At 38.9% G+C, this 26,581-nt stretch overlaps 1 protein-coding gene across 2 annotated transcripts in view; it reads left to right on the forward strand.

Moving 5' to 3' along the window:
• Positions 1 to 2,144: 2,144 nt before the first annotated feature.
• cntn4 (contactin 4) overlaps positions 2,145 to 26,581 on the forward strand; it is a 201,486-nt gene continuing 177,049 nt past the window's right edge. Inside the window, exons 1-2 of one of the 2 annotated variants that reach the window (XM_026168944.2) lie at positions 2,145 to 2,817; positions 20,019 to 20,155. In XM_026168944.2, the coding sequence (XP_026024729.2) occupies positions 20,101 to 20,155 (55 nt within the window). In that variant the 5' untranslated portion in view covers positions 2,145 to 2,817; positions 20,019 to 20,100. The remainder of the gene's footprint in view (positions 2,818 to 20,018; positions 20,156 to 26,581) is intronic. The other variant, XM_026168946.2, reaches the window with a different exon arrangement.

Here is a 26,581-nt window from a genome sequence, read left to right on the forward strand (position 1 = left end):
CATGTCACCATTCAACTTTGTGAGTCGTGTGTGTTTGTGTCCATATCTAATGTATCATCAAATGCATGAATTTGTGTAGGTCTGCCACTAAAAGCAGTTGTGTTCAAGCATAGTTCTTGAGATCACAGTGAAAACTGTTGGGTCTGTGCATGGTAGTGAAATTCTAACAATTTGATTTAAGTTTAAGAAAATGTGTTTTTAAAGTTTATTAACATAAATAAATGGAACCAAAACAAACAACACTTTCAAACTATCAAACCAATTCAAAACATCAAAATGAAAAAATTAGCTGCTATTAAGACTTTGCACGTCTCATCTCCATCCAAGATCTGATTATTTTCAGGATGCTGTCCAAAGTCAATGTTGTCAGCCCTCACTTTTCTCTGTTCCTTAGCAATTTCACTTTGAACCCCACTGTGCAGGCTGTGAAATTCCTGCCACAGAAGCCACAGTATGTTGAAAAGAACCTGAAGTCAAAAATTGAAGAGTTGAAAGAAGTTTTGTTGTCGCTGGTATTGCGTGGCTCCTTTAGGTTGAAAGTTCCAAGTCATCTCCGAGTTCTCTAAAATCTCATGCCGTACCTTCACTATGCAGCAATAACTGCTGCAATATCAAGGCCAAAAATGAGACGTGCGTTGGTAGCAATAAAGTGCCTATTGTGAATGTTAGTAAATCTGTTTGTGCGCTTGATTTAAATATTCCCCTCCTATATTTCCCTATATTGAGAAAATACATTAATACCCCATTAGTTATTATTATTATTATCTCTTTTCCAGCGGGCAACAAGCTTTCCTCTCACTGAAGCCAGCAGTTATTCAAATGACCACTCAATAGAGTCAAGGTATACAGAAGAGCATCTCTGACTGCACCAGCAAAAACTACACTGATTGCCACTCATGTCAGCTAAGAACAAGAAACTGGAGCTACAATTCACATAAGCTCATCAAAGAATAGTGCGCTGTGTGTTCAGGGATGCTCTTCTGGATACTTTCGTTGGCTTCCTATCAAGTCTAGGCAGTCTGGCCTGACCTCTGGCATCAGCACACTTTCACCCAGATAACTGCTGTTCACTGGATATTTTCTCCTTTTCAGAACAGTCTCTGCAAACCCCAGAGATGTTTGTGCAAGAAATTCCCAGTAGATAAGCAGTTTCTGAAATACTCAGAGTTTGAATTTCAGCAGGTTTTCTTGAACATGTATAAATACCTAAATCGTTGTCCGGCTGTGTTTCAACTAATGAACAGCAAGTGTTCCTAATAAAGTGAACATTTCACAAGAAATTGTCCTAAAACTCTTACTAGTGATAGATGCTGAAGATTTGTGTGTAAAAGATCATGACTATAGTTCAGATTAAAGTCCATAATAGAGCATGATAGTATAATACATAATAATAATAATATGCTACATGGGTTATGAAGTCTTGGCTTCATTTTTGTGATTGATAAGATAGAATCAGGAAGCAAATGAGGTGGAATATGTTATCATTTCTTTCGTCATCAAGTCTGTGTTTCTGCTCTTTCAGACTAAAACACCATCCCGGATAGAATCTAAGCAGGCTCAGTAGTCTGGCCTCCCATAAAAGCAGTCAAATGCACATGTTTCAAGACAAAATTGTTTTAGTGTTGATCAGTGTGTTAGTGTTAGTCTAGCCTGAGTGACTCTAGACTGTGGGAAGATGCAATAATATGTTCTGGGTTTTTATTTTAAATATATAATGCAAAAAGCAATAAATCTCCATTTTCAGGTGTATGTGGGAATGTATTTATTGAATTATTGTATTTATTGAATGTTGCAACATGGATGAGTAATGTCACTGCATGGTCATACACATGAACACTAATGTAACCTTTAACCTGAAAAAACGTCAATAAAGTCTGAAAAGATCACTTCTTTCACGCCATTACACCATTAGCTCTGTGCCATTGTTTTCCCTCAACCCTGCAGACTCAAATGACATCACTTGCAGCAAATGTAGGATTTAATGAGACCACCACACACGAACACACACCAAAAAATAACATTTATGAACATTTAGACAATACTTTAAAGAAAGTTACAAAAACTTCGTGGTTTACTGCTTCTAACAAATATTACACGGGCTGTTTGCCAGAGTATAACAAGCGATTAACAAACATCCCTTTTTGATGTATTTAGCCAGACTCCTTAGACATCCCAGCAGGAGGAAGAGAGCGGGAGAAGGTGAGGAAAAAAGTAGTAGTAGTAAGGGGAGGAGGAGGAAGAGGACGGTCGGTGTCTGTTCCACTTGAATGGCCGAAGCAGTGAGGAGGCTGGTCGGTAGGGGAGACAGACAAGACAGCGCTCTCTCTCTCCCTCTCTGTCTCTCTCTCTTTCCTCTTCCTTCTCTGGCTTTCCACTCCGCCGCGTGTGCGTGCGTCCCGCTCCGCTCCGCTCCAGCACGGTTCGAGTACAGGCAGGGAGGGAGGGGAGACTTGACGCATCGGAGTGAGCGAGCAGCACACAGAGGCTTTCCACTTTCCAATATGCAACCCGCGAGACGCCACACCGTCAGCTACTCGTGCTACTGACACTCAGAGACACAGGGAGACAGAGAGAGAGGGGCAGGGAGGCAGGGATGGAGACACAGTAGTGCCGCACAGACGAGAAGAGCGCAGTGATAACACAAAAGAAGGGAGCAGCGTCTTTTGCGCACAACTCAGACGGGGAGGCTATCTATTTTTGGCCGGGAGCGTCGCCGAGACTTGACAGTGATGTGTGTACGCACAGTTTTGTTTAGTGACAAAATACGGATTAATCTGCGGCCGTGAATTATTGGAGATATCACTTCTGCGAGGAAAGGTAAGTGTGCGGTTAATAAGAGTGGGAGCAGTTGTAGTAGTAGTACAAGTAGTAGTGTGTTCTTTTTTACTTGGTTACTTCAGCATTTGTCAAGTTAAACCTCCAGCAGCCCAGCTGCTGAGCTCCCGAGCTGTGAGTGGGAGCTCAGAAACAAACAGATCCCGCTCCGCATCCCAACTTTTCCCAGATTACATTAAAGCCCTGACGCTGTGTTACGGGATGCGGCGGGGCGGGATTGCCTTCTCTGAATTTCACCCTCTGCTGATCTCATTTGCCTGTCTACTTTGTTGTGGGACTATCATGGTGGAAGTGAAAGTAATCTGCGCGTGTGTGTGTGTGAGCGTCTCTCTGATCGGTGCAGATGTTTAGTAATCCTCCAGTGTTGACCCGCCCTTCAATAATCCCTGCGGATTTGGGGCTGATTACGCCGCCGCCTCCGTTGCCGTTGCTGCTGCTGACCACCTACGGAGGCCCCCAGGAATCCGTCTAAGTCCTGTACACAGCGAAATTAAGGAAAAGGAGACGTTTTCTTAGAATCACCTTTGAATACCACAGGTATTTTAGGGGGCGGGAACACCCACTTTAATTTACGCACCTTTTGAGGATTTCCACTGAAGTGACCAGGAACAAAGATGTTTTCATTCTAGTCCCTGTCATGTGGTCACTTTGTTGTCTCATCATGTAGTGAATCAGCCTTTATGTCACTGTATCTCTAATGGTTTCAATCAGTGCATCTGCCAGTCACTACATAAGCTGTATGTGGGCAGCCTGTGCAGGGCCTGGAGTCTACAATGGCCAGTAAATGCCATATAAGCCCAGTTTAATATGTTTAATAGATGTGGACATCTGTGCGTTTTCAGCACATCTGACATGCCAAACCGAAACTGCTCTTCCAAATGATAACTGAACTGGATTCTGTTAGTTTTCCATCCTCAGAAAAAGAACCTGAAATTAATGCAGGCACCAGGAGGAGGAAATGTGTCAATATAATGTTAACACCAGGCAGGGCAAGACAATGTGCTGCACACGAGCATCAATCCGCTGGCGTGCCTACCTACATTGTTCATTCAGCATTAGGTTTTTATGTCTGACTGAGCAGCTCCAGTGACTCTCTGTGTGTAATCTGTTGCACAGGCTTGTCATCCACCTTGACAAGCGCTGAACTTATTCTAAAGGTCAGCAGCGAGAAAAAGGAGAAATACTTCTCTTTCAAAAGGGTTGAGGACTGGGGATTATTCCTCAGCTCAGTCTTATTTCTTGAACAGCATTGCACGGTATCGCCTCGGAACCTCAAAACGGAGAACAGAGACCCTCCTGAGAATCCAAGCATAAATATTTAAGAGTGTTAAAAAAGATTGTGCGTGTAATTTAACTACCAAATGGCCTAAAACTTTTCATACAAAGACGCATAATTATACAGAGGCAAACTGAAGCACAATTAGCAGCCCGTTGGCTTCAGCTCATGACACACAAACGTTAATGATAATTGCTGCGCTTGACTGATATTTCCCTGCCTGCCTGATGCGGCCAAGGCGGTCCAGATGCAGGCCCGCACTGAAAAAAGAAAAAACAGCACTTTAATGGTTGGCGGCGGCATGAAAACCAACAAGCCTGTCAGAACTGCCAAGGCGCAGAAGTGACATTAAAAATACCCCGGGATAGGTGCATTTAGAGGCCTGGCATAAAAATTTCATTGCATGGTTTCCTCGGGAAAGTATCGCAGAAATGTGTCATCAAGGTCATTTTTATTTCATGCCTCTTCGGGAAAGCTAGCCGAAGGAACGGAACCGAAGATAAAGAGAATGCGTGAGTCTGAATGTGTGCAGATATGTCACAGGACATCCTGAAAGTACAAACATTACAGCTGTAGTCTCTGTGAGAGGCAGAAGCTGGGTGGGAGTTGGTGAGGCTGCGCATAATGAGACTTGTTGCTCGCTCCTACAGTTTGCTGTGTAATCTGCAGTGACGTATGGCTGTTAATGACCGTGAAGTTCTGCAGATGTATTTTCCAAGCCACTTCTTCTCCTGGCCACGGGATGCTTGCCTTCCTTTATGTTTCGAGGTGTTTGATGGGCTAAAACACAGAGAAGAGGGAGTTAGTTGTACTGTTATTATAGTTTTTTTAAGTTCTTCTTAGTTTTTGTTTCATTTTGAATTTTTGTTGTTAATTATTTGTCATTTCAGTTAATTTCCAGAGTTGGTTTGCTCGTTTCTGATTAGTTTTTATAGTTTTAGTTTAGTTTGTACAAGTTAAGTAAGTAAGTATTGATTATTATTACTTATTATTTAATTTATGGCAAATGTCAGAGGCAAAAGTTGGAAAATCAGTACAGATATTAAAACATTAACAGAACCTTTTTTAAGCAGTTGATTTACAAGTGCAATAAAAACATCCATCAAACCCTCATCAGGCAGTTTTTGATAACTAATTTAACTCAATTAACAAATACCAAGGCTTCAGATATTTTCTTTATTATTTTATTTTAGCCTGTTTTCCAAGTTAATTTTTTCTCTAAGGTCCAGTTTTTATTTTTTATTTTGGTTCACTAAAATAAATCTAGTTTTACTATTTAGTTTAGCTTTAACTATGACAACTAATGGTAATTATTACCATATATATGTAAAAATGCAGAAAATTCTCAGGTTTCCACGTCTCCAGTGTGGAGAGTATACACTTTCATTTATTGCAAAGTCAGTTTAATTTGTTTGTATGTTTTTGTTTGTATTGCAGGTGTTGAATCATTTTTTTTTTTGAAGTAATATGAAAACAGACAAAAGGAAGGAAAAAAAAAACGTTGCATTTTCAGGCTGAATCGGATATTTTTAGTTGTTTTGTTCTCCCAACAATCCAACGTGAAAATATAATCAATTTACTGAATATAAGAAAAGAAATCTAAGAAGTCGGAAATTCTGAATGATACAATTTTTTTTTGCAATGAGAAAAATTTGCTTCTGTTTCACTTCTTTCTTACATTTCATAGAGTAGATTTTAATATATTTCCTAATTGTCAGCTGAAGCTGTAAACCTTACGGGGTCCTGACGTTTCCATATTGAGAATCACGGCTGTTTAGTATCTGCCGTTTGATCTCTCTTGTCCCTTTTTATAAGCTTTCTAATACACGCTGTAATATTTGTCATAGCTATTTGCACCCACCCCGCTGATCACACGTATGCTCAGTAACAAACAGTAACTAAAAACACGCCTGGTGTCAGTTGTTTAGCATGGCTGCTTTTCAGCTTCACTCTGCTGGATTTTCAAAGCAAACAGCACCGTGAGATTTTTTTCCACAGCACCATAATGGATGAGGAAGCTGCAGGCCCCTGATACTACTTTACCAGAGTGTGGTGCGGTTTTATGTATGCCATGCATTACTTGTTTGGAATAATAGAGTTGTTTGACAAAGGTGCTGCGAGTGTTGGGGAAAAATAATAATAAAAAATCTCGCCTGCCAAGCAGCATCCTGGAAAATTACATGTTTATTCCTCAGCCAAACTCTTAAAAAGGTACGATAGTTGTGATTAGGCTGTATTCCAGGAATGTCAGCGCACCATCGGGCAGATACTGAAAAGATGAATTCTGTTTTCAGTGTATGAAAGTGAAAGCGCTTTATGGAGTCAGCACAGAATGAAAGGGAAAGCGATGCAAGGACCTCACAGTGAGGCTAGCATACAGTTTTGTGCATTTTGTTCTCGCTGTTTGGAACAGCTGCTGAAAAATACAATTACTGCCAAAACAAAAAGGCACCTCAAAAGCAGCGTCTCCAAATGAGTTGCCTTCAGTTTGATGTTTTCCTGCACACCACAAGCTGGTTTCATTGAAACAAATCTTTCATCTGCGTGGACTTACATATAAAATCATCCATCTGCTGCTGATAAAAAATTGTTGCATAATTTAGCCAAAGCAAGTTCATGAATAAGTCTGATTTACACAACAAAATACGTCCCCTTTGTACAACTGCGCGCACACTTCTGTGCATTGTCAGGACTAAGTACAATTGAGTATATAGCAGAGCTCTTCATTAACGTTAGGCATCCCGTCTCTGTGTTCACTTTCATTTTACAAAATCTTGAAAGAAGGCTAAGTGACACAGCTTATGCTCCAGCTCTATTTATTCGGTCTCATTGGTTCTGTAAAATGCCCTATTTGTAATCCAATCATATTAGAATAATTTCCCTGGTTTGGCTATGCTTTATGATGATCTGTCACTTCAAGGCCTCCGGTTTCAAGGCACCGCACTCCTCTGGGGTGACTCTTCACAGACTGTCTGCGCCAGCAATGTTTCCTAGTTCAAACATTGTTGCGCACTGCCTCTCCTTGGGAATGGCTTTAATTGAGTGCTTAATAAGAGCAACGCCACACAGCAACCAACTTCGGTGGGGGGGGTGGGGGAGATCTGAGCGCTGGGAATGTTGCATTATTAAACATACTTATATAAGGCCCGCAAACATTTCCTTTCCAAGTATTCTTGGGATGAGGCCAGATTTGCGATTCTTCTTGATGCTACACCTCGTTTGAACGTGCGTGTGCTTTTCAGTAAAGAGCCGCACAAGCACATTCTCAGAGGTAATATTGTGCTCCTCTGGGTGTGGCTGTTGTGTGAGAGACAGCGGTGCTCGCTGATTTAGTATAAGCGCTTGATAAGAACTGTGCTCCCCACGGGGTGTTGTTATTTTGTTTGAATCGACATTAAAGGATTGAATAGAGCGGCTGGTACGACTCAAAAGAATGCAACAAATATACCCGAAACAATGTGTCCCTTTTTATCGATCGATTGATTTTTTTTCACAGCTTTGTGGACAGAAACACACTGACAGAAAACAAGTGGCATATCTTAAACTGCAGGACTTACATGTAGCGTTTTTGTAAACATTCTCATATATTTTTTTAACATCCCTTTAAAATTTATGCAAGGAAACCTGGTCTCTTAGCTCAATCTCTCCCCTGTGAAAAAGTGCATTTTCATGTGTTATTATACCACGGTTTGAGTTACACAAGATCTTTCAAATAGCAGTTATACACAGTAACATAAATTCATATAATTTACATAAAATGCCATATAAGACAAATAAGCCATTAGAATTGTTTATAATCTCCATTATAAACCATCACACTCTGCAACATCTCAGCATCTCTTGATTAAATCAAAAGAATAACAGCTTTTTGAGATAAAAATGGGATAAAAGTTCTTAATGAGAGAAAAATATCAAGGCTCTGTTATTCACTGTGAGTAAGGTGTCTTAGCTTGGAACTTCTCATTTATTTAAAATGATCTTTTATTTATTTATTTCTTATTTAAAAAAAAAAAAAAACAGTAGCACAGAACACAGTGAAATTCTGAAATCCACAGCTTGGTTTGGAAATTCTGGCATCAAACTTCGACATTTTCACTAAATAGGTAAACATCTGTTGTGTATATTCAAACAGTCTGAAGGTTTGAGATGAAGCGTACAAATCTGACACAAAGCTGACACAAAGCTGAGTTTTATTATTATGAGCCGTGCTGTTGTTGAGCACCGTTGCAGAATTTGGAGCTCTGGATTAACCTTGAATGGGTCTGAACTTGAGCTCAACACTTAAGATGGTTTAACAGACTCTATAACAAACTTTGGATGGAGTTTGATACCAGATGGAGATGGATACAGCTGGAGTTTATCAGAAAGTCCTTTGTGTGTTTGCTGCGTGTCCATTTTGGAGACTAAACATCAGTCTTATCATTTCTAGTCAGTTTTAACTATCATCTAACCTGCTACTGAATTTAAACTTCAGAAAGTGTAACAGGAAATTGCTTAAAGTATTTCATAATTTTGGTGGATTTTCACTCTTATTCTAGTTCAATGCTGGGAAACTAGTTTGAAACCAGGAGCAAAAGTGTGGAGGGTTATGTCCCCCCATTTGGACAATGCGAACTCACTGAGAATAAGAGAAGAAGTATAAATATATTTAAAATATATTAAGATATAGTGATAACATTGTTACGTTTGATTAAAACCTTCCAAGCACCAGACATCAATGGACACTGTTTTCTAGGCTAAATCTGTTCGGGCCTTTAAAAACACGTCCTGTTATGGCCAAAAAGTTAAAAGTGAAAAAGCTTCTTTTAAGGATGTAACAAAGGCTTGAATTCAGCCTTATTTCAACCATTTACTAATTTCTGTTAATCCATTGAGAAGTTTTCTTTTGATTAGAGCTCTAAAAGATGTCTAAATGATGCCCAACCATCAAGGCTAGAATATGTTTGAATGTGGTTCCAAAGTAAAGCCAAGCCTTTGTGTGACAGTTTTTGGTTATGAATGGTTACCAGACGGCTGAATACTTATGAGATGTTTGGGAAGAACTGTGTCTTTTCTCTTCTTAACCTTAAAATTAGACACAAAGGACGCTTTGCACCAGTACTGATTTTATTTTGTTGTATTTATCTGCGACACCTTAAAGGCCGGTCCGACATAAACTGGTCCGTGGTGCAAAAAAGGTTGGGGACCACTGCTATAACATACAATACTAACAGAAAATATAAATATGTATTGTGTGTCTGCTAGTAAGATAATACAACTTACTCCAAATACAAACCCAAGGACACCCTGCTTGTGTTATTCAGTTAAATGTTAATTATGTAGCGACAAATTACAACACAGTCATGTAAAGGCTCTTTGTATTGTAAGCTGAAGATCCTGGAAACATAATGGTGCCAAAAAGCTACTGAAGAATGCTTACAAAGAAAAACATTTTGGTGCCAGAATCCATTGTTTGTTTGGTTTGACATGAATATAAATGTTTCTGAATTAACCTAATCAGTCAGGGTTTCACAACAACACTCTTTCACCCGCACGCACAGAGAAGTATTTCAATTTCTTGCAACAAAACAGATACTGAACATAATGTTAATGTGCCAACTATTACATAGATATAAGTTGAAGTTGGTCAGTGGATGTTTTCCAATTGTTAAATAATGAAACTGTGACGTGTCATCTTAATTCATTATCATCACTTTCATTAATTTAAGTTTCTTAAGTAATTTTCCAAACTTGTAAGAGGAAACAGTGTCCTAATGAGCACTCGCACTTCTAAGAAAAACAAAATGTCATTTTCGTTTGGAGCAGCTAAATTTGGAGAGAACTGCAGATGCTGCAAAGTGCAGGTATTCAAAATCTCATCTACCTCTCAAATGAAATAATTAGGCATTCCAGAAAAGCACTGTTTGTTTATCAGACCAGATGTCTGTGATTCAGATAAATTAGATTATTTAGTCACTGTATCAAAGTGCTATCAGCTGCGTCATTTATATATACCAAGGACATTAAGGGGGAAGAAAGACAAAGAAAGAAAGTAAGTAAGAAAAAGAATATTTTGACGTATTCATATTCTCTCTAAATTCTTTGAGACATGATTTTAGATATATCTTTCGCCGTAACCAGTCACATTGTTTTTTAGCTTTTGCTGCACTGTACAGATTAGAGTTGGCACTATATTCAGTGCTACTTTTGATACCACAGGCAGCGTGAGGCTTTTTTGCGCTTTTTTTTACAGGTCTGTTCAAATGTATTCTATTACAGCTCTATTTACTCTCCATGCTTCTCGAGGCTTGGCACCTTTTGTAGCTGCTGGCACTTTTTATGTCTAGTTTACTTTTTTAGAAACAAAAAATTATGTTATCCTGAAAAGATGAACACTGCCTATAAACATTACAGATGGGCAGGACTGGTTACCTTTGCTGCCTAGCTTCAGTAATGTTATTGTTTTATTGTTAGCCATAGCTGCTAGCTGCTACGTTTAAGGAGAACGGATGACTAATGAGGGTAAATACTAATAGTGTTTTATATTTTAATGTTATTGAAACAGAAGTGTTACTGACCTCTTAGAATTCTTCATGAAGACGGAGTGTGAGTCTTTAAAATGTTTCACCAAGTTTGTTCGGCTGCTAGTGAGGGGAGGGGCTGTGTGATGGCCTGTCTGCAGAGGTGCTGTGTGAGGATCTGTGTCAGCTGGAGGAGGTGGAGATCGTACTGTTGGTATCAGTACAGCTGCAAATCTAGTATTAATATATATTTTTAGCATCCATTAGTATATGAGTATTAATTCTTTTATAACCCTGCTTAATATCTTGTATGAAATACTATGAAAGCTATGATATATTAAAGCACAAATGTTACTAAGATCCATAATTTCCATGTTTTATTGGAGCTATACATTCAGTGAGATTGGATTTAGATCATATTAGAAAATGTGTTGTAGGCAACGTTGCTGTGTTTAGTAAGGAGTAACAGTGTGATTTTAATGTAAGTGGAAGGTTTTTATGTCGTTCTTTCAGAGAACCTTTCACATATTTTGATGAGGGTTTTTTAGGTTTTTTGTTTTTTCTAATGTTGATGATTTGTCCGATAATATGTCCAGAGGTTATCCTGAGTGATAATGAAAAAATAAAATAAAATAATAGTTTTAGACATTTTATATATTTTATTTCACACTTCTTAAAATAAATGTTTCGTTTTCTCCTAGATGATTTCTCAATAGCAAGCGAGTACTTGGTCAGTTCCAAACTGTCCGAATTTACCACCCACACCAGCAGTGATGTGAATACACAGCAGCGAGCTGCTTTGTAGCGCTGTCACGGTTTAGCTTCATCACCACCAGACCTGCACCCAGACTTCACAGAACCACATCAAGCAAGTACTCTGTAAAAATTAGGACTCATCAAGCCTGTGGCATATGTACATTATTTCCACAACAAAGTTGCTGGTGCCCATTTTATGATTACTCTACAAGAACCTCTATGACCTACTGTTAAGCCATGTCTGTGAGTTGTAAATGTTTTGTTTGTTTATTTATTTATTTTCATTTTTGCCAAAGTTCGTTTACAGGAAAAAAGAAACAGGGAATCACACAGAACTGTTCGTCCTGCTGACGTACAGTACGGTGATCTAACCGAGAGCGTCCTGCTGTGGTCTGTGTGCACAGCTGTTCACTTTATTAATTTACACTTTATATTATCCTGTCATACCATAACATTACCATAAAGACACTCAGACCCAATACTAAAACACTTTTCTTCAATTTTAACTCTACTTCAAATCATTCGAGCTGAGCAAATCTTTCAAAGCAATGACAAAAAACAGCCGGTGTAAAGAAATACCACATCCGATGGTTAAAAGCTCTAAAACAGAAATGAAAAGTAAATGACAATTATCAGTGTAAACCAGCATCCTCTGAGCAAGCACATTACTATTCCTGTTCACTCATATGGCCCTGTTTTGGCACTCATTTGTCAAAAACACTCATGTGCCTTTATTCCTCCTTTAATGAACTGCAAACCTTCTGCTTTTTGATTAAAACAATTTCAGTGAACGCGTCATACATCCTGACATTGTGGCGGCTTTACTCTTCTTCGTTCTTGCTCGTTTACTGGTTTTCATTCAAACACATCCTTGTATGTTTTCCTTCGTGTTTTGTGGCTGAGTGCAGGAAAGAATCTGGGCTGCAATAACTTAAAAATGTCTAAATAAATGTGTCTCCTTTGGTGGTCAAGCACTAATATAGGAAACTGCTTATTTTCAAGAAATATGAAAAACATATGTGAATATATTTTTAAAAAACTGATTTATTAATGTAAATAAATCTGACGTGCTTTCTGTTTTTGTCATTCTGCCTTTGGGCAACCACATTCTCTATGAAAGCTTCAACTCAATAAATTTCCCAGTCTGATATCATTAAGTAAAAATTGAAATATTAGCTGAAAGAGTCACAATGTTTAGTTATTTATTGTTTTCCTGTTAGGTGTTAATGGGTGCTTTAAGCTACCTCTGGTAAAATGCATAAAATGATAACATTTATATTAATATTGTACATGATCCCATTTTAAATAGAATCCATTTAAAATCTAAAATAAAACAAATGAATTGCAGTTGGTCTGTGCATTATTAAGTAAAATTTGGGTGATGCTTCAACTTAAATATTAAATAGCTTCATTAATTTTGTACTATTTTGTTGAATTAATTTGCATTTTAGATATATTGTAACTAAATAAGCTATTTAAGATCTTTAAAGCTACCTCTAAAGATATAAGTAAAATATTAGTCATCTCTAAGAGCTTTACACATTTATGGAATCAACAGCCTTCCTTTCATGATGCTGCACTGTAGTCGGTGACAGTACAGTCTGTGTTTTCAGAAGAGGTCAAAACTCTCAATGCTTTGTGCTATTTGCACAGCATGCAAGCATGAGAAGACTTTTCATAAAAGCTTGTGTATCCTGTTTGACTTCAAATAGCTTATATTTATGCTCTAGCTGTGTCGGGATTGTCACAAAAGCAGCATCCGCCTATTGCGTGCCACAACACATGAGCGCCTAATAAATGTAGCTGCCTTCTCGACAGGTGTTACAAACTGAGTTGTAGATAGACCTGTATTGGAGCAGAGCTGCTCCTTTGATCACCTCTGGTTCTGTTTGGCTCTCCGCCCTGATATCACTGGACGATGGATCTCCTGGGACCAGTGCAGTACATTAACCAAACATGTTATCTCCTCCCAAAGCTAATTTAATCCAAGGTAGGATTCTGCACTGCCTGCACAAAGACATCAGTTGCCTTTTGGAACAAGCATTTGCAGTAGACTGATTTTGGACTGCTCTCTACATCGCCAAACTTTGGAGTGGAAACCAGTGTGGTGAGGGGAAGAAGATTTAAAGATCTGTGCCCCTGCTGCACTCATACAGCCACAATAATAACTGAGTGGTACTCTGAGTGGACAGAGTCCAATCCAAAACAAATGTATCATTCATTTGCTTGCAGATTTCTAGCTGCAGGTTGCTAATGCCGTTTATAATTACTACTGTGTATTTGCGAAAAGGTGCTGGTGCAGGCTTACTATTATAAACAAACACCAGCGTGTCACGTTGTTACAAACACTTTGAATTTTAATACGCTGTTAACTCCATGAGGGGTGAAAATCTTTCAATTTTCTGGTCATTTGTTACTGACTGAATACATTGATTGTCTCCTCCTCTAATGCCCCAAAGCATCATCAGTCATTTCCCTTTATCAAAAGCAGCTGCAGTACATTACATCTATGAAATCTGATGCTTGAGTGGTTATAGAGCCCAACTGCAAATTATGGCAGGGAGTCAGGGAATATCAGCATTACCAAACGATTGATATATGCAAATTATAATTACTTTTTAACTCGTAGCACCCACAGTATTAGTAACAGGAGGAGTGGTAGCAGTAATGGTGACAGGAATCTTAGAGTAGATACTGGTAGCAGTCCTGTATTTGCTAATACAGTTGCCATTTTGGCTCAGGGAAGAAATGGATGGATTAAAAAAAACAATCTGTCAACCTTTTTCCATTTCCTTCCTCCATTATTGCTTTTGCTTGTTAGATGCTTTGAATTTAGAGCAAAAGACAGAGAGTCACATTTGTAATATGACAAGCACTGGTTAATCTCTGCAAGCCTAACCAGAGCCTTTGTTAATCACAGCTCAGTACGCTCTGTGTAGCCAGATCATTTATCAACTTCCTTTTCCTTGGTATCAAGAAACTAAATAGATTACAGCAACAATAGGCAGGGGCAAGTTTGTGAAGCGCTCAGTAGTGTTATCTTTAGCTGCTGGTGTGCTTTATCAGGTCGAGCTGAAAAGAGTGGAGAGAGCCAAACCTGCATGCTGATACTGTAACAACAGCCTTTAATAAACTGGAGGAAAACTAAGTTACTGAGAGTAACGACAGCTCTGTGAGTACGAGTATGCTCTGTGAACTGCAACAGAACTTTTGAAGCACTCCACAAAGATGCACATCACGATAATCACTATCAAAAAGCAAACAAATTAAAAAAGACCTACAAATGAGTAAGGAGAAATACTCGAATTCCTTTCAAGCATACCGAAAGTGAGAAGTACAGGCTTGTGCAATAGGCTTGCTCCACCACTAACTTCTTTATATCTTGCTAGTAAAATGTGAAATAGGTGCATTCATTTATAGAAAAGTGCATTTATGGAAATACAGAATATAAGGGGGAAAAAAGTTTGTACAATTCTTACAATCTGGAAAGTTAACATTTGGTATGACAACATTTATCCTTCAACGCAGCCTCAACTCTTTCAGGCAAGCTTGTCATTTCTTTAGTTAGTCTTCAGGAATTGTTCATCAGGATTCATGAATGATATTACACAACTTTTTTTGTTTTGTTAATGTTGCGATCAGGCTTCAGAGAATTCCAGTCTGTAGCTCTATTTGTGTTTTTCAGTCAAAGCCTGACGGTACTTTTCTGTGTTTGTGACATGTTCGTCAATTTTGTCGAGATTCCCAGCACCACTGACCGAGTCCTTAACCATGGCTGAATCTCCACCATGTTTTGGTGTTGTTCCCAGATCATCATACTAAATGTTGTTCCAGGATCAACATTGCAAGTGACCAATCAGAACGTCATACTTTTGCAATTTCAGAAAAAACTGCGGTAAAACAAAAAACTGTACTTAAGCTGCGAGAAACCGCCTCTGTCCGCCGATCAACGGACCCTGACCCTAACCCTAACTCTAACCCTTTAATAAACGGTAAGCAGAATTGATATTGTCCTTGCAACATTGGAATTTCATAAATGCACGAATGGCTTGGCAGCCAAAAGAATAACGTCACAACAATGTGATTGGCCACTTGCAATGTTGAAATGCTCACTGTTGTACCTCTCTCCTGATCCTTGCAAACATATTGATGAGAATTTGGTCCATAAAACCTGCTGTGTAATCTGGTGTACTTCAGCTTTTTTCTTCATGTTTCTCTTACTTAATGGCTTCTTGACAGCCACCCTTCCAATCAGGCTTTAGTGAATAGTAGATCAACTGAAGGACCATATATGTCATCATTATTTTATGTCTTCTACTGTAGATGATTTTTAGGGCAGCTACTTATCTAGTTTCCTCAAACTTTTAAAGGACACACTGGACAACATGCCGAGATATTACAAGGTTGTGGCTGGTAGCTCCTTGGAAATCACTTTGTTGCACAAAGTACTGTTTATACCTGTCAAACATAATGGTATGTGTTTTTGTGACAGGTTGATATTAAAATGCCTAAACATCCAATGTAAATGTTGCTTTTCTACTACATGGATGAAATACTGGTTTATCCATTGAGTTGCGGCCTTCTTTTTTTCTTTTAATCACTTGTGCATGTTTAAAAGACCTTCTGATTTCTACATTTAGAAATCTGACATGTTCATTCTGCCATTCAGTATGTACAGGATGCAGTGTGTGTCCTGGATTTGTCTTTTTCCGTATATTTTACATTCTTTGAGTCTCCTTTTGAGTGATTGGTCTGATATGTCTAAATTGTCGTTGTCTGCTGCCTAAGGCACAGTCTCAGACCAAACTACCAAGTATTAATGGGACAATGGAGGAAATATTGTATTAAATAAACCGGTAATACAGTTCCAAAGCCTTTATCTACTCAGCTAACTCCTAACACGTTATATAACACTGCTTGGTCATACCCCGAAAATGTGACTTGAGAGGGTCCAGGGCAGGTATCAGGTCATAACAAGTTGCAAGCAAAACTGGATTCTTACTGTGATGATAAACCTACAGGATACACTTCTACATCACTGTGTCTGGATTTAATCACACTGGAACACAACAACTGGTCCCATTTACCACTAGAAATAACAACAATGGCCTTTTTTCAGTTTTCATCCATCGTTCTGTAATTCATATCAGAACATTACCACGTGCCTGAATGCTTAACTGAAAAAAAAGAGACTGTGTGCCACAAACAACCACAGTTGTGCATTTAATGACCAACAAATTTTCAACAGAAAATATATTTTCACTGAAGCTATTTTTTTTACCTTCACAATAAGCAAATGTTAGTAAATGTACTTTTTAGATCCAAACAATTTTTAGACTTGGGAAAAAACAACTGATCGTAACCGAAGGGCTTCTAATCCACAGAGATGACCCAGCATGTGACTCTTTTGCACAGCCCTACATTTGTACACTGTCTCTCCTGCAGCTGTGGTTCTTCATCCGTTATAGCTGTTTATGATGCAGGAACACAACGCTGCAGTTGTCTGTTGTTCTTTAAAGTGACCTTAACACACACCCTTTACTGTTTGGTTGATTGTTGTGGTGTTCCCACGGTGTTCACCAGTGAAAGCTGCTGTTTGTTTAGTTGTGTTGCTGAACTGCACTTTTATATGTCGTCATGCTAAATGTTTTGCGCTTGCAAATTAAGGCTGGTGTAAAACTTTTTGAGGAAAGCATCACCACAAATAAATGCATTGGCTTAATAGACACATGGCTTGGTGGTTTTATAAGAGAGCATATTAATATGCAAAAAAAAATTTCTCTAGGATGAGGCACAGCCTTATACCACTGATGTACCCAAGACACATCCTGACAACCCTCTATATGATGTATGGAGATAAAAGACCTCTTTTCTGTAGGTGGAGACAGGAGACAGAGCTGGAAGGTAGAAAATCTGAGATTAATGAGAGCGTGGCCTACTCAAACAGTTTCCTGTGCCTGTTTTGGTTTTTTTAGTGGTTTTGTCTCACTTTTTCTGACTATGTTTTAAAACTTTGTGCTGTCTATGTTGAATCACAGCAGGGGTGGCAAAACAGAGTTCTTCTGTGCTCCTTTGTAATGGCAAAATTACACAAATAGTTGTAATTTTGGAGAGGTTTGTGTCAAACATGCCTCAGTTCTAAATATATTTTACCCAGGAGACAAAAGATTAATGCCTTTTTTTTTTCCTGGAGGAGCTCTGCAAAAGGTAGATTTCACTTCTTAACCGGCTGTGTTGCTTTAATTCTTACAAAAGTAGAGCTTTTCCACAGGCAGCCTCTGACATTTCTTGCAAAACTTATTCTGTATTCTTTCCTCGGAGTTGCAAGCAAACAGGATAAATCTGTCTCCCTTCGCTGTGCCCTATCTACATTGTGCTTTATTCAACAACCCCTTTAAACCAAATGCCTATCATTTTGGCTGCAAAGTTTAAAAAGCATTTTAATGCGCATCCCAGAAACAGAGAATTGTAGTTTGTAAAGCCGGCGGTCCTGAAAATCAGTGTTTTGAAGAACCTGTATTTTTTTAATTGAAAAAATAAAAACAGTAATACATTTGTGTTTCATGTTCACTAGTGCAACAAGATGTGTCTGCATGCTATGAGCACACAGGTGCAGGATAGACATTGCTTGCAGCTTCAAAGGGTGTTAATGCATATTGGCAGGTTGAGGGTGCAGAAGCCAGGAAATTAGTGTGAACAAAGACTAACAACAAATTCTCCAACACAATCAATATACATTGCTTTGGTGAACAGTACTGTTTCAAGCCACTTTACCTAATGAATCCTGTCCTTTTGGGGTTTTTTTAAATTATTAATTTCCTTTTGACGAGCCCAAATTCATACAGCATTTATTGACTTGGTCCCCACGGGAAGTTATATTGTTACTACCTTCATAACCAACATATTTAGATGAATTTTATTTTTTAAGTACAGATTTCACTGTGAATCACACCAATTACAATGTTTTTTAAGATCCTTAAACGTTACTGTAAGGATGAAGGATGGGCATCACAAAACCCAACGAGGCAATAATACAGAGTAAAATTTATTTTACCTCCGTTCCATGAAGTGAATTCATTTAAAATAAATCAAGTTATTTATTTTAACTTACATTTAAGTTCTTTTGGACCCTAATCAGAAGCAGCATCATAGAGATAGTAACTGGACCCCTTGGAGTCTGTCAGAGTAAGCAGATGGTTGATGGAGATCTTGGCTGAGACACCCTGGATTAGGTGGAGGAGAGGGGGGAGCATGACAGACAGCCTGGAAGCCAGAAAATTAACAGAAAAGAATGATTTTTTTAAAAAGCAGGTGCTACAATAGGTGCTGATTGGTTTAGAGGATGTGTGCAGGTAAGAAGGTAACAGGAACTTTTGAGGCATGTAAATGTTACATGATGGGAAAACAAAGGTGATAAATAAAATTAAGCATTACAAATCACACAAAGATAAGTGGAGATGAGAAAGCAGATATAGCTTATTCCTTACTAAATATACAACTTCATGATGTAAGTAAATGTGACATCGCTTGTCATAGCCATAGTAATGAGCTTACATCAAGAAAAATACTCTTCAGGATTTTGAAAGGAACAGCCATCTATCCACGCAGACCTCCGCACTTTTCAGATTTGTTGCGTTCCCCTTTGCTCCCTAATGGCACAGTAACAGAAAACAGTGTTAGTTTAAAAAAAATCTGCCTTTTGTAGTAATTGTACTAAGTGTTAGTGCCCATCAGTGTCTTTTATTATAAGTAACAATGATACGCATGTGTATGCATACAAATGTTTTCTGCACAATGAAACTCTTTGAATATAGAGGCTGTAAACAGCAATCTTTACAATACATTCACATGCTAGAAGATTTTTAGTGTATTCAGTGAGAGACAGCTGCACAGTTATCAAAACAGCTCAGAATAGTTTCAGATTGGGTGTAACTTAGAGAAACAAAGTGATTTGTGCAGCAAAAGTCTTTAGTGACTTAAGCTAGCATAAGTAGTGACAGTGTTTTCATTCATAAATCTCGACCACCACCACCACTCCTTCACCATCACCACCACCACTTTACTGTGGTTTGAATTGCCGAGTGCTGTCTTGCTGACACTCTCCAAACGGTCCAGTTTTAATTCTCACTCCGGAGAGATATTGTCTCTGTTGAGGAAAAAGCACATAACTGTGAAATTCTTCAGCGTTTTCCAGCATTTCAGCATTTTCTGTCTTTCGGCTCGGCACTGGGGTTTTTGAGCATGAAAGCTGTGCGGCTTCAAAGAAGAACAATACTATGAAAAGTTTTAGCGGTGGCTTTGCGTTTAAACTGTCTTGGAAGTAGATGTCACGCTGGAGATACGGAAATACATACACAAGCGCGCGCACACACACACTGAACTGAAAACTAGATGCTTTGTTTTTTTCTGCTGCTCAACTTCCATGAAATTTGAACCAGGAGTTTACTGTGAACTTTAAACACACAGTGAAAGATTTGGGTTTACTTGATAAACTATAACGTAGCTCATAATTAGTGTGTAATATGTTCTTTCAGTTGTACGTTCCTGCATGTAGTTCCAAAACTTGTGAAATGAGTATGCTGAGTGGGGAAAGGCTACTTGCTAACGAAAACTTTACTTTCAACTAATCTCACCTATGCCTTCTTCTACAGATTGGAAAACCAGAAAGGTGCAAATCGGATTCCATACATTTGTGATTGGATGTGAGACTACTTTGACCCTACAAAATTGAAGATGATGTTGCTATGGAAACTGCTGCTGCTGCAGTCACTTATGGGGTGCCTTGCAGGTAAAGTATCTTATTAAGAACTTTTGATGCATGCCAAAGCTGCCTTTGTGAAGTCTGAGTCTTATTCATATGTATTTGGGGCAAGCGCCAGTATGAAAGCTGTAGTTTAGAAAGGCATAGCTTCAAGTAGATTAGCCATAAGCAAACATAATTTCTCTCACAGATCTAAAATAATATGTCTGTAGAATCCATTCAACGAGGACATTATTTTCAAGGTAAGCCCTGGTCCGCTAAAGACCTCCAATCACTGGCAATATTGCGTTTCAGCCTTTTCTCAGTATTGTATCTGGCACTCACAAAAGGTTAGCAATATCACGCTGAATTTGAATGAGTGGAGTGTACCGCATTAAAGTGGAAATGAAAATGTTCAGTTTAACTTGGCTTCACAGGTCACAAAGAAGGGTGAAATTATCAAAAGTGTAAAACTGCCACAAATCTAAAGTTTTGCTAAACCCCCACCTCGAAACAGCCAATATAAAAAACATGTCAAGGCAAACAAATAAAGAAGCCATGCAGTGAGGAATATGTGATGTCAGCATAAGGCTTTCTAAATCTGTTCGATTATATCAGACCTCAGAATTTAATTATTGAATATTGTCGCTAAATTGCATAATTAATATAACTATATGCAAAAAAAACAGACAGATAAACAAACATAAAGAACATTTAGCTGATAAATTCGAATTTTAAAAAAACTAACAAAGAGGTGGGGGAAACACCCTTCAACCGTGGTTGATGTTGCATAGTTTGTCCACCAGTTTGTCCACCAGTGGACAGAAATACCGATGGACAAACTGGTGTTTCTGTTTGGAACACTACAAACACACAATAACACAACAAGGTTTTGACCACTAGTTGTGGAGCATCTGTTCTATGATATCTACTGTAGTAAAAGAAACATTTACTAACACATTTCTATTTTATTTCATTATGAAATGAGATGCGAGCAGGATATTGCTTTTCCCAAACGCATAATTGTTCGTTTTCCAGTAGTAAAAAATAAAAGTCAAGTGTGAGATCTGTTTCAGTTAGCTTCTTATGATCTAATTTGCTTTGTCAAGTATTACAGAGTTACCTGGATTAATCTGAGAGCATGAAATTGATCTAACATTTTACAGTAATTCAGCACTCAATCACGAATTCAGTGAACAAGTGAATTAATCACTCAACACATATATATATAAAAAAATCCTTGAAATGTTGTAGCACCAGTAATTATTTTGTAAAAGAAGTGCTGCGAAAGAATATTGAAATTAGGTTAATTTCTCATGTTGACATGTAAAAGAGGCTATGAGGAAATCCTTCCTCGGTACTCTCAGATGTCCATCACTCATTTAGAATGCACTAAAGTTGAGTTATAGCTTCATTACACCGTGGTGCCCATTTCACCCAGAGGCTCTCTGGCATTGATCACATTTTGATGGAGGACTTTAATTTGTCTCCTTTACAAATAGCAGGGGTCACCAGAGAGCACCAGAGGAATCACTCAGAGTGTTTAATCAACAGGTATTACAGGAATAAAGATGAAGAAAAGGCCCCAGTGATGAGGTCTGTGCTCTGTGAAACTCGCCTTCTCATTACTCAACACACATTAAGCCTGTTGTGAACTCCTTACCTTACACATGTGATTATGAACCTTGAGCTACATTGCATTTGCCCTTGCAGGGCTAACACGTGTCACTGCTCATCTTATTGTAGGTCTAACAACCCCGCATGATCTCGCTGCAGACAGCTGGTGATTACTGACAAGTGTGCAGCAGAATCCTCGTGGAGCTCATACCTCAAAGGCGCCCACATAACGTTATTTTGTTATGCACTTACAAGAATCAAATTTCCCCCATGAATCCCATCATAAAGTCCCACATGTGTTCCACAGGTCCTGTTAACCATACTGTCCTAACAGTTATAGTCTCATATAGCATATAGCAGAAACATACCGGTAAGATAAGCTGTAGCTCTGTCTACCTATGGACAAAGATACTAGACTGACAGAATAACCTTGTGTTCGTTGACATAAGTACCAGCACATAGTCATACTAGACCAAATTCCAGTCATCACTGCATCATTTTTCCTTTCTTTGTGTCAAAGCTAAAGTGTGTCACAAAAGTTAGCACGCCCCACAAAATGATATTCTGCTGCTAATCTATGAGCTACTAATGGACTAACCTTCCATATGAACAACTCTGCCATTGTCTTTTTTTCTATTTCTTTTTTTCACAATAATTTGTCTGCATCTGCAGACTTATAATTAGTGTCGCTAACTCAATGAAGCTAGTGGGACTTCACCTTCCATCACTGCAGTTGCACAATGATTAACTGAATTAGCTGATATTAAAGGCTTTCCCAGCATGTTCCAACAAGTTGACGCCACACAGCCGACCTATGAACTCAAGCCTGTTTTTAGCACATTAACTAATGCCAGTAGATGTGAAATTCAACTTACTTCACATCAAACAGGAGTTATTGATGTAAACTGTGTGTTATAGAGCTATTCAACATTTAAATGTATTTCTCTGAGACACTGAGCAGTAATTCTAGGTCTGCATGAAAACTGTAGGGGTGTTACAACAGCTCAATTTTCTAGCTTTTTGAAACAGAAAAAAAACAGTGCACTCTTCTACATCTGATTATTTGTCCTGTATTCAGATAATTTTGTTTGCATATTGTCTCAGTGGTTAGCACTGTTGCCTCGCAGCAGAACATGAGGCAGAACATGCAAACTCCACAGAGAAATGCCCCGGCAGGTAGTTTCAAACTCAAACACACACATTCATGTTAGGTTAACTGACGGCTCTAAATTGGCCATGAATGGGAGGTAAACTAAGTGCTTCAGGTGTAGAGAATAAAGTGTGCTAGGATCAGATGCAGCTTATAGCCTACAGTGCTTCAAGTGGTCAGTAGGACTACAAAAGTGCTATATAGCTACCAGTCCAATTGCATTCTGCAAGATCTCAGTTGAAGCTTTGCGCCATGGGAGAAGCAGTGTTAATGTGGTCCTAGCTTTAAAACTGTAGAGTGGGCTGTGGCGTGTAAGGACAAAACCCCCTCAGAGAATAACTGTGAAAGAAGCACCCGGTGACTAAAACTGGTTTATCTTCTTTCCAAAATTCTCAAAAACTGAGACATTTGCTTTAATCAATCTTTCAGGGATACGCCAAGGAAGACCCCTGAGCAGTTAATATGTTTCCAGCTCTGCTGAAAAGCCTCAGAAAGCATTTTTTTAGAAGCCAAAGCTTGGACACAGCAACTCTCCTGGTTATCATTTTGGAACAAAACTCATGGAGGACAAGAATGATGCACAATATGCCGACCTAAAGACGCTGGCTTTCATGTGCTGCAGAGTGGATTTGTGAATAGAGAGAACCTCGTGGAGACTTGAGGAAAGAAATTATAAAGATGTTTATTGCAGCTTTAGGTACACTCCTCAGCCCGGGGAGTTACAAGTAGATTTGCTTTTCATGCACAAATGGATAAAAAGCTTGATAATAAGACACGCTATGTGCCAGTCGAAACTAAAAATCCAATTACGTTTTAAAATTAGTCACCTGCCTTTACGATGCAGTAGCAGACAGCAGACTGGGTGTTGTTTTTATTCGTGCATAATGCTTCAGTGTTTTCTATCACATTTGTCCCATTATCACCATTGGTCATTGTCGCATTTTGCTCTCCACTTCTGTTGTAGGTATTTAGGAAATGCAGCACAGCAGTGAGAAAAATGCAGATCAGGAAGGGTAAAGCAGACTTTCCTGAAATGTAATAACAAAAGAACACATTCCTGGTGAATGAGGCTGAACACATAACATGGACTGGAGAAGGTGTAGTTTCACCACACTGGAGCAAATTCTTCTCCTAATAATATTTTCTATGACTGATAAAAATTCTCAGTGGACAGAAGGCATTATGCAAATCTGTTTTTGTGAGTTAGTAATGCCACCAAACACAGTCGTGCAGTAAAGTTATGTTACTGCAGGAGTTTGCGCTCAGCTGCTAATGCAGAAAATTTAGAAATATGCCTTAATGCGCAGTCCTCATTTTCTGCAAAGTCTTTCTCACAATGCTGGATTTTCAGATGGTCTCACATGTTGAGCACACATTAGACATTAGTATTGGATTTGTGTTTATTTATCAAAGAGAATATCAAGAGGATTCACTTCTCTTTGATTCTGCCATAAATCAAAGTGATTTAGTTATTTTTCACTTTGAAATTTCTGACTGTCGGTCCCGTCTTCTACCTTAACTATGGGATGTACATACTCGCTGGACATTTTTTTAGGTATACATGTTCAGCTGCTCATTAAGGTAAATCTTGTCATCAATATTTTCTTGATATCAAAACTCACGGCAGCGTTATCGTCTGGGTGTGCGGCTGGAATTTCCCATCAGGCTCTTGAGTCTACCTGGTATCCGCCCCTGGGCAGGGCCTGCTTATCCTCCGCAGTTCCACATACCTGGAGCTGATTCCAGGCAATCAAGCCAGAGTGATTTAAGCCTCAGCCTTCAGCACCAGTTCATCATCAACTCACTTCCTGGACTCACCTTGACTTAAACCTCAAGCTTAAGCTTCTCTCTTGGACTCCGGATACCTTACCCCCATCTTGGAAATCACTCTGTGCCTCACCTGCCCCCGCACAACATCAGGAACTCAGCCAATCCACATTCAGCTCACTGCTGATTCACGTCACCCCTTCCACACTGCTTACTCTCTCCAGCTGCAAGTTAGAAAAGTTATACAGCATACTCAACATCTACAGAGTTCCTCTCCACTACCTCCCTAACTCAGTTGTCCTCTCTCCTCGGTGTGACTGCTTAACTGCCACGTTCCATTCTGCATCACTGGCCCACTTCCCCCTCTCAATCAACATGCACCACATTAACTAGGCCTCACCACTTCACGTTCTATGATTTGTTGCCTTTGTCCTTATCACGCTTTGAGTCCAGTGCTTGCACCGACCTTTCGGTCTTGTGACAGGCAGAATGGCTAGATTGTTTGAAGCTGATAGCAAGGCAACTACGCATTACAAAGGTATGCAGAAGAAGATCTGAACACAAAACACATTGAACCTTGAAGCAGATGTGCTACAGCAGTGACCACACTGTGTGCCCGTCCTGTCAGCTAAGAACTGGAAATTGAGGTTAAGTTTGCACAGGCTCATTTTCTTGAAACCTCAATTCCAACTGAGCATCGTTTAAACGCTGCAGCCTATCTGCATATTGTAGCTGACCATGGCTATGCCCTTTCTGACCAGTGCATCCATCTTCTAACGACTGATTTAAACAGGATGAAACCATGTCACAATATTTAAATAATCTTAGACTGGTTCCTTGAACAAGACGGTGACTTCACTGCACTCAAATGGCCTCCATCACCAGATCTCAGTCCAACAGATCTCAAACTGTTAGGGTTTGGTGGAGATTTGCATTCATGAAAGGGCAGCCAACAAATCTGCAGCACATGGTCAGATGTGGCCATCTCCCTGCTGCACTCATGGATCTTTGTTGTTTCATCCTGGATTGTAGTTCTGACACTCACTAGTCCTCAGCCTCTTTCCTTCCAATTAGCATACAGCATCAGGGTGCTGGACCTGGGACAAAGCCCTCGATGCATGGTAAAGAGCTTTGTCTTGAATAGGTGACTATTATTGGGCTTATCTTCAGACTCAAAAACAGAGGTTTATATTGTTAAACATCTTTGTTCCTGTTATTTTACTGAAACATGTTTATGTCCTGTCATGTAAGGCTGTATGAATAATCTAAACATAGTAGTGGTATTATTCTATTAGCAAGTCTGTGCTGCAAACGCCTGATACACTGCATCTTATTAACACACTGGTAAAGCAAACTGTTGCACTGGGTGGCTTTTCGTTTTTTTAAATTATAAACTTGGGCGCTGTGTTTTTGTTTATTTATTCTGAGAAACATACAGTGTAGTAAATGTTCACCAGAGAGCCAACTGTGGCTAATCCGTGGATGAAAATAGTCCCCACTAAATGCACTGTTTATTCCTGTTTGATTAATGTTTGCTAAAAGCTGTCGTCCACAGTTGGTTGGGGAAATTTTTTTTTCCAAGTGAAATTTAATATTTGTGACCTAGCTGATTGTACAAATTTACAACTAATGGGACTGAAAAAGTGTGTGTGTGTGTATCTGATAGTGGGACTTATTATTCAGAAATTTGGTTAATATTAAAATGGCATGGCCTTTGCAAATAAAAGCATGAAATGGGGGATTTTAAATGTGATTGCAACGCTCTCTTTGTTTGCTTTAGAGTGATTGAAGAAGTGGGTTTGGCAAAGAACTGGATGTTATAAAACCTGAAGTATTTTATCTTTAAACTCCAAGAAGCCAATAACCGAATGCAGCTTTGCTTTTCTGTTGTTGGCCAACTTATTAAATCCACTGTGATAATGTGGAGTTTGTGTAAATGG

This window comes from Astatotilapia calliptera, chromosome 5 (assembly GCF_964374335.1).
Source record: "Astatotilapia calliptera chromosome 5, fAstCal68.1, whole genome shotgun sequence".
Taxonomy (NCBI): Eukaryota; Metazoa; Chordata; class Actinopteri; order Cichliformes; family Cichlidae; genus Astatotilapia; species Astatotilapia calliptera.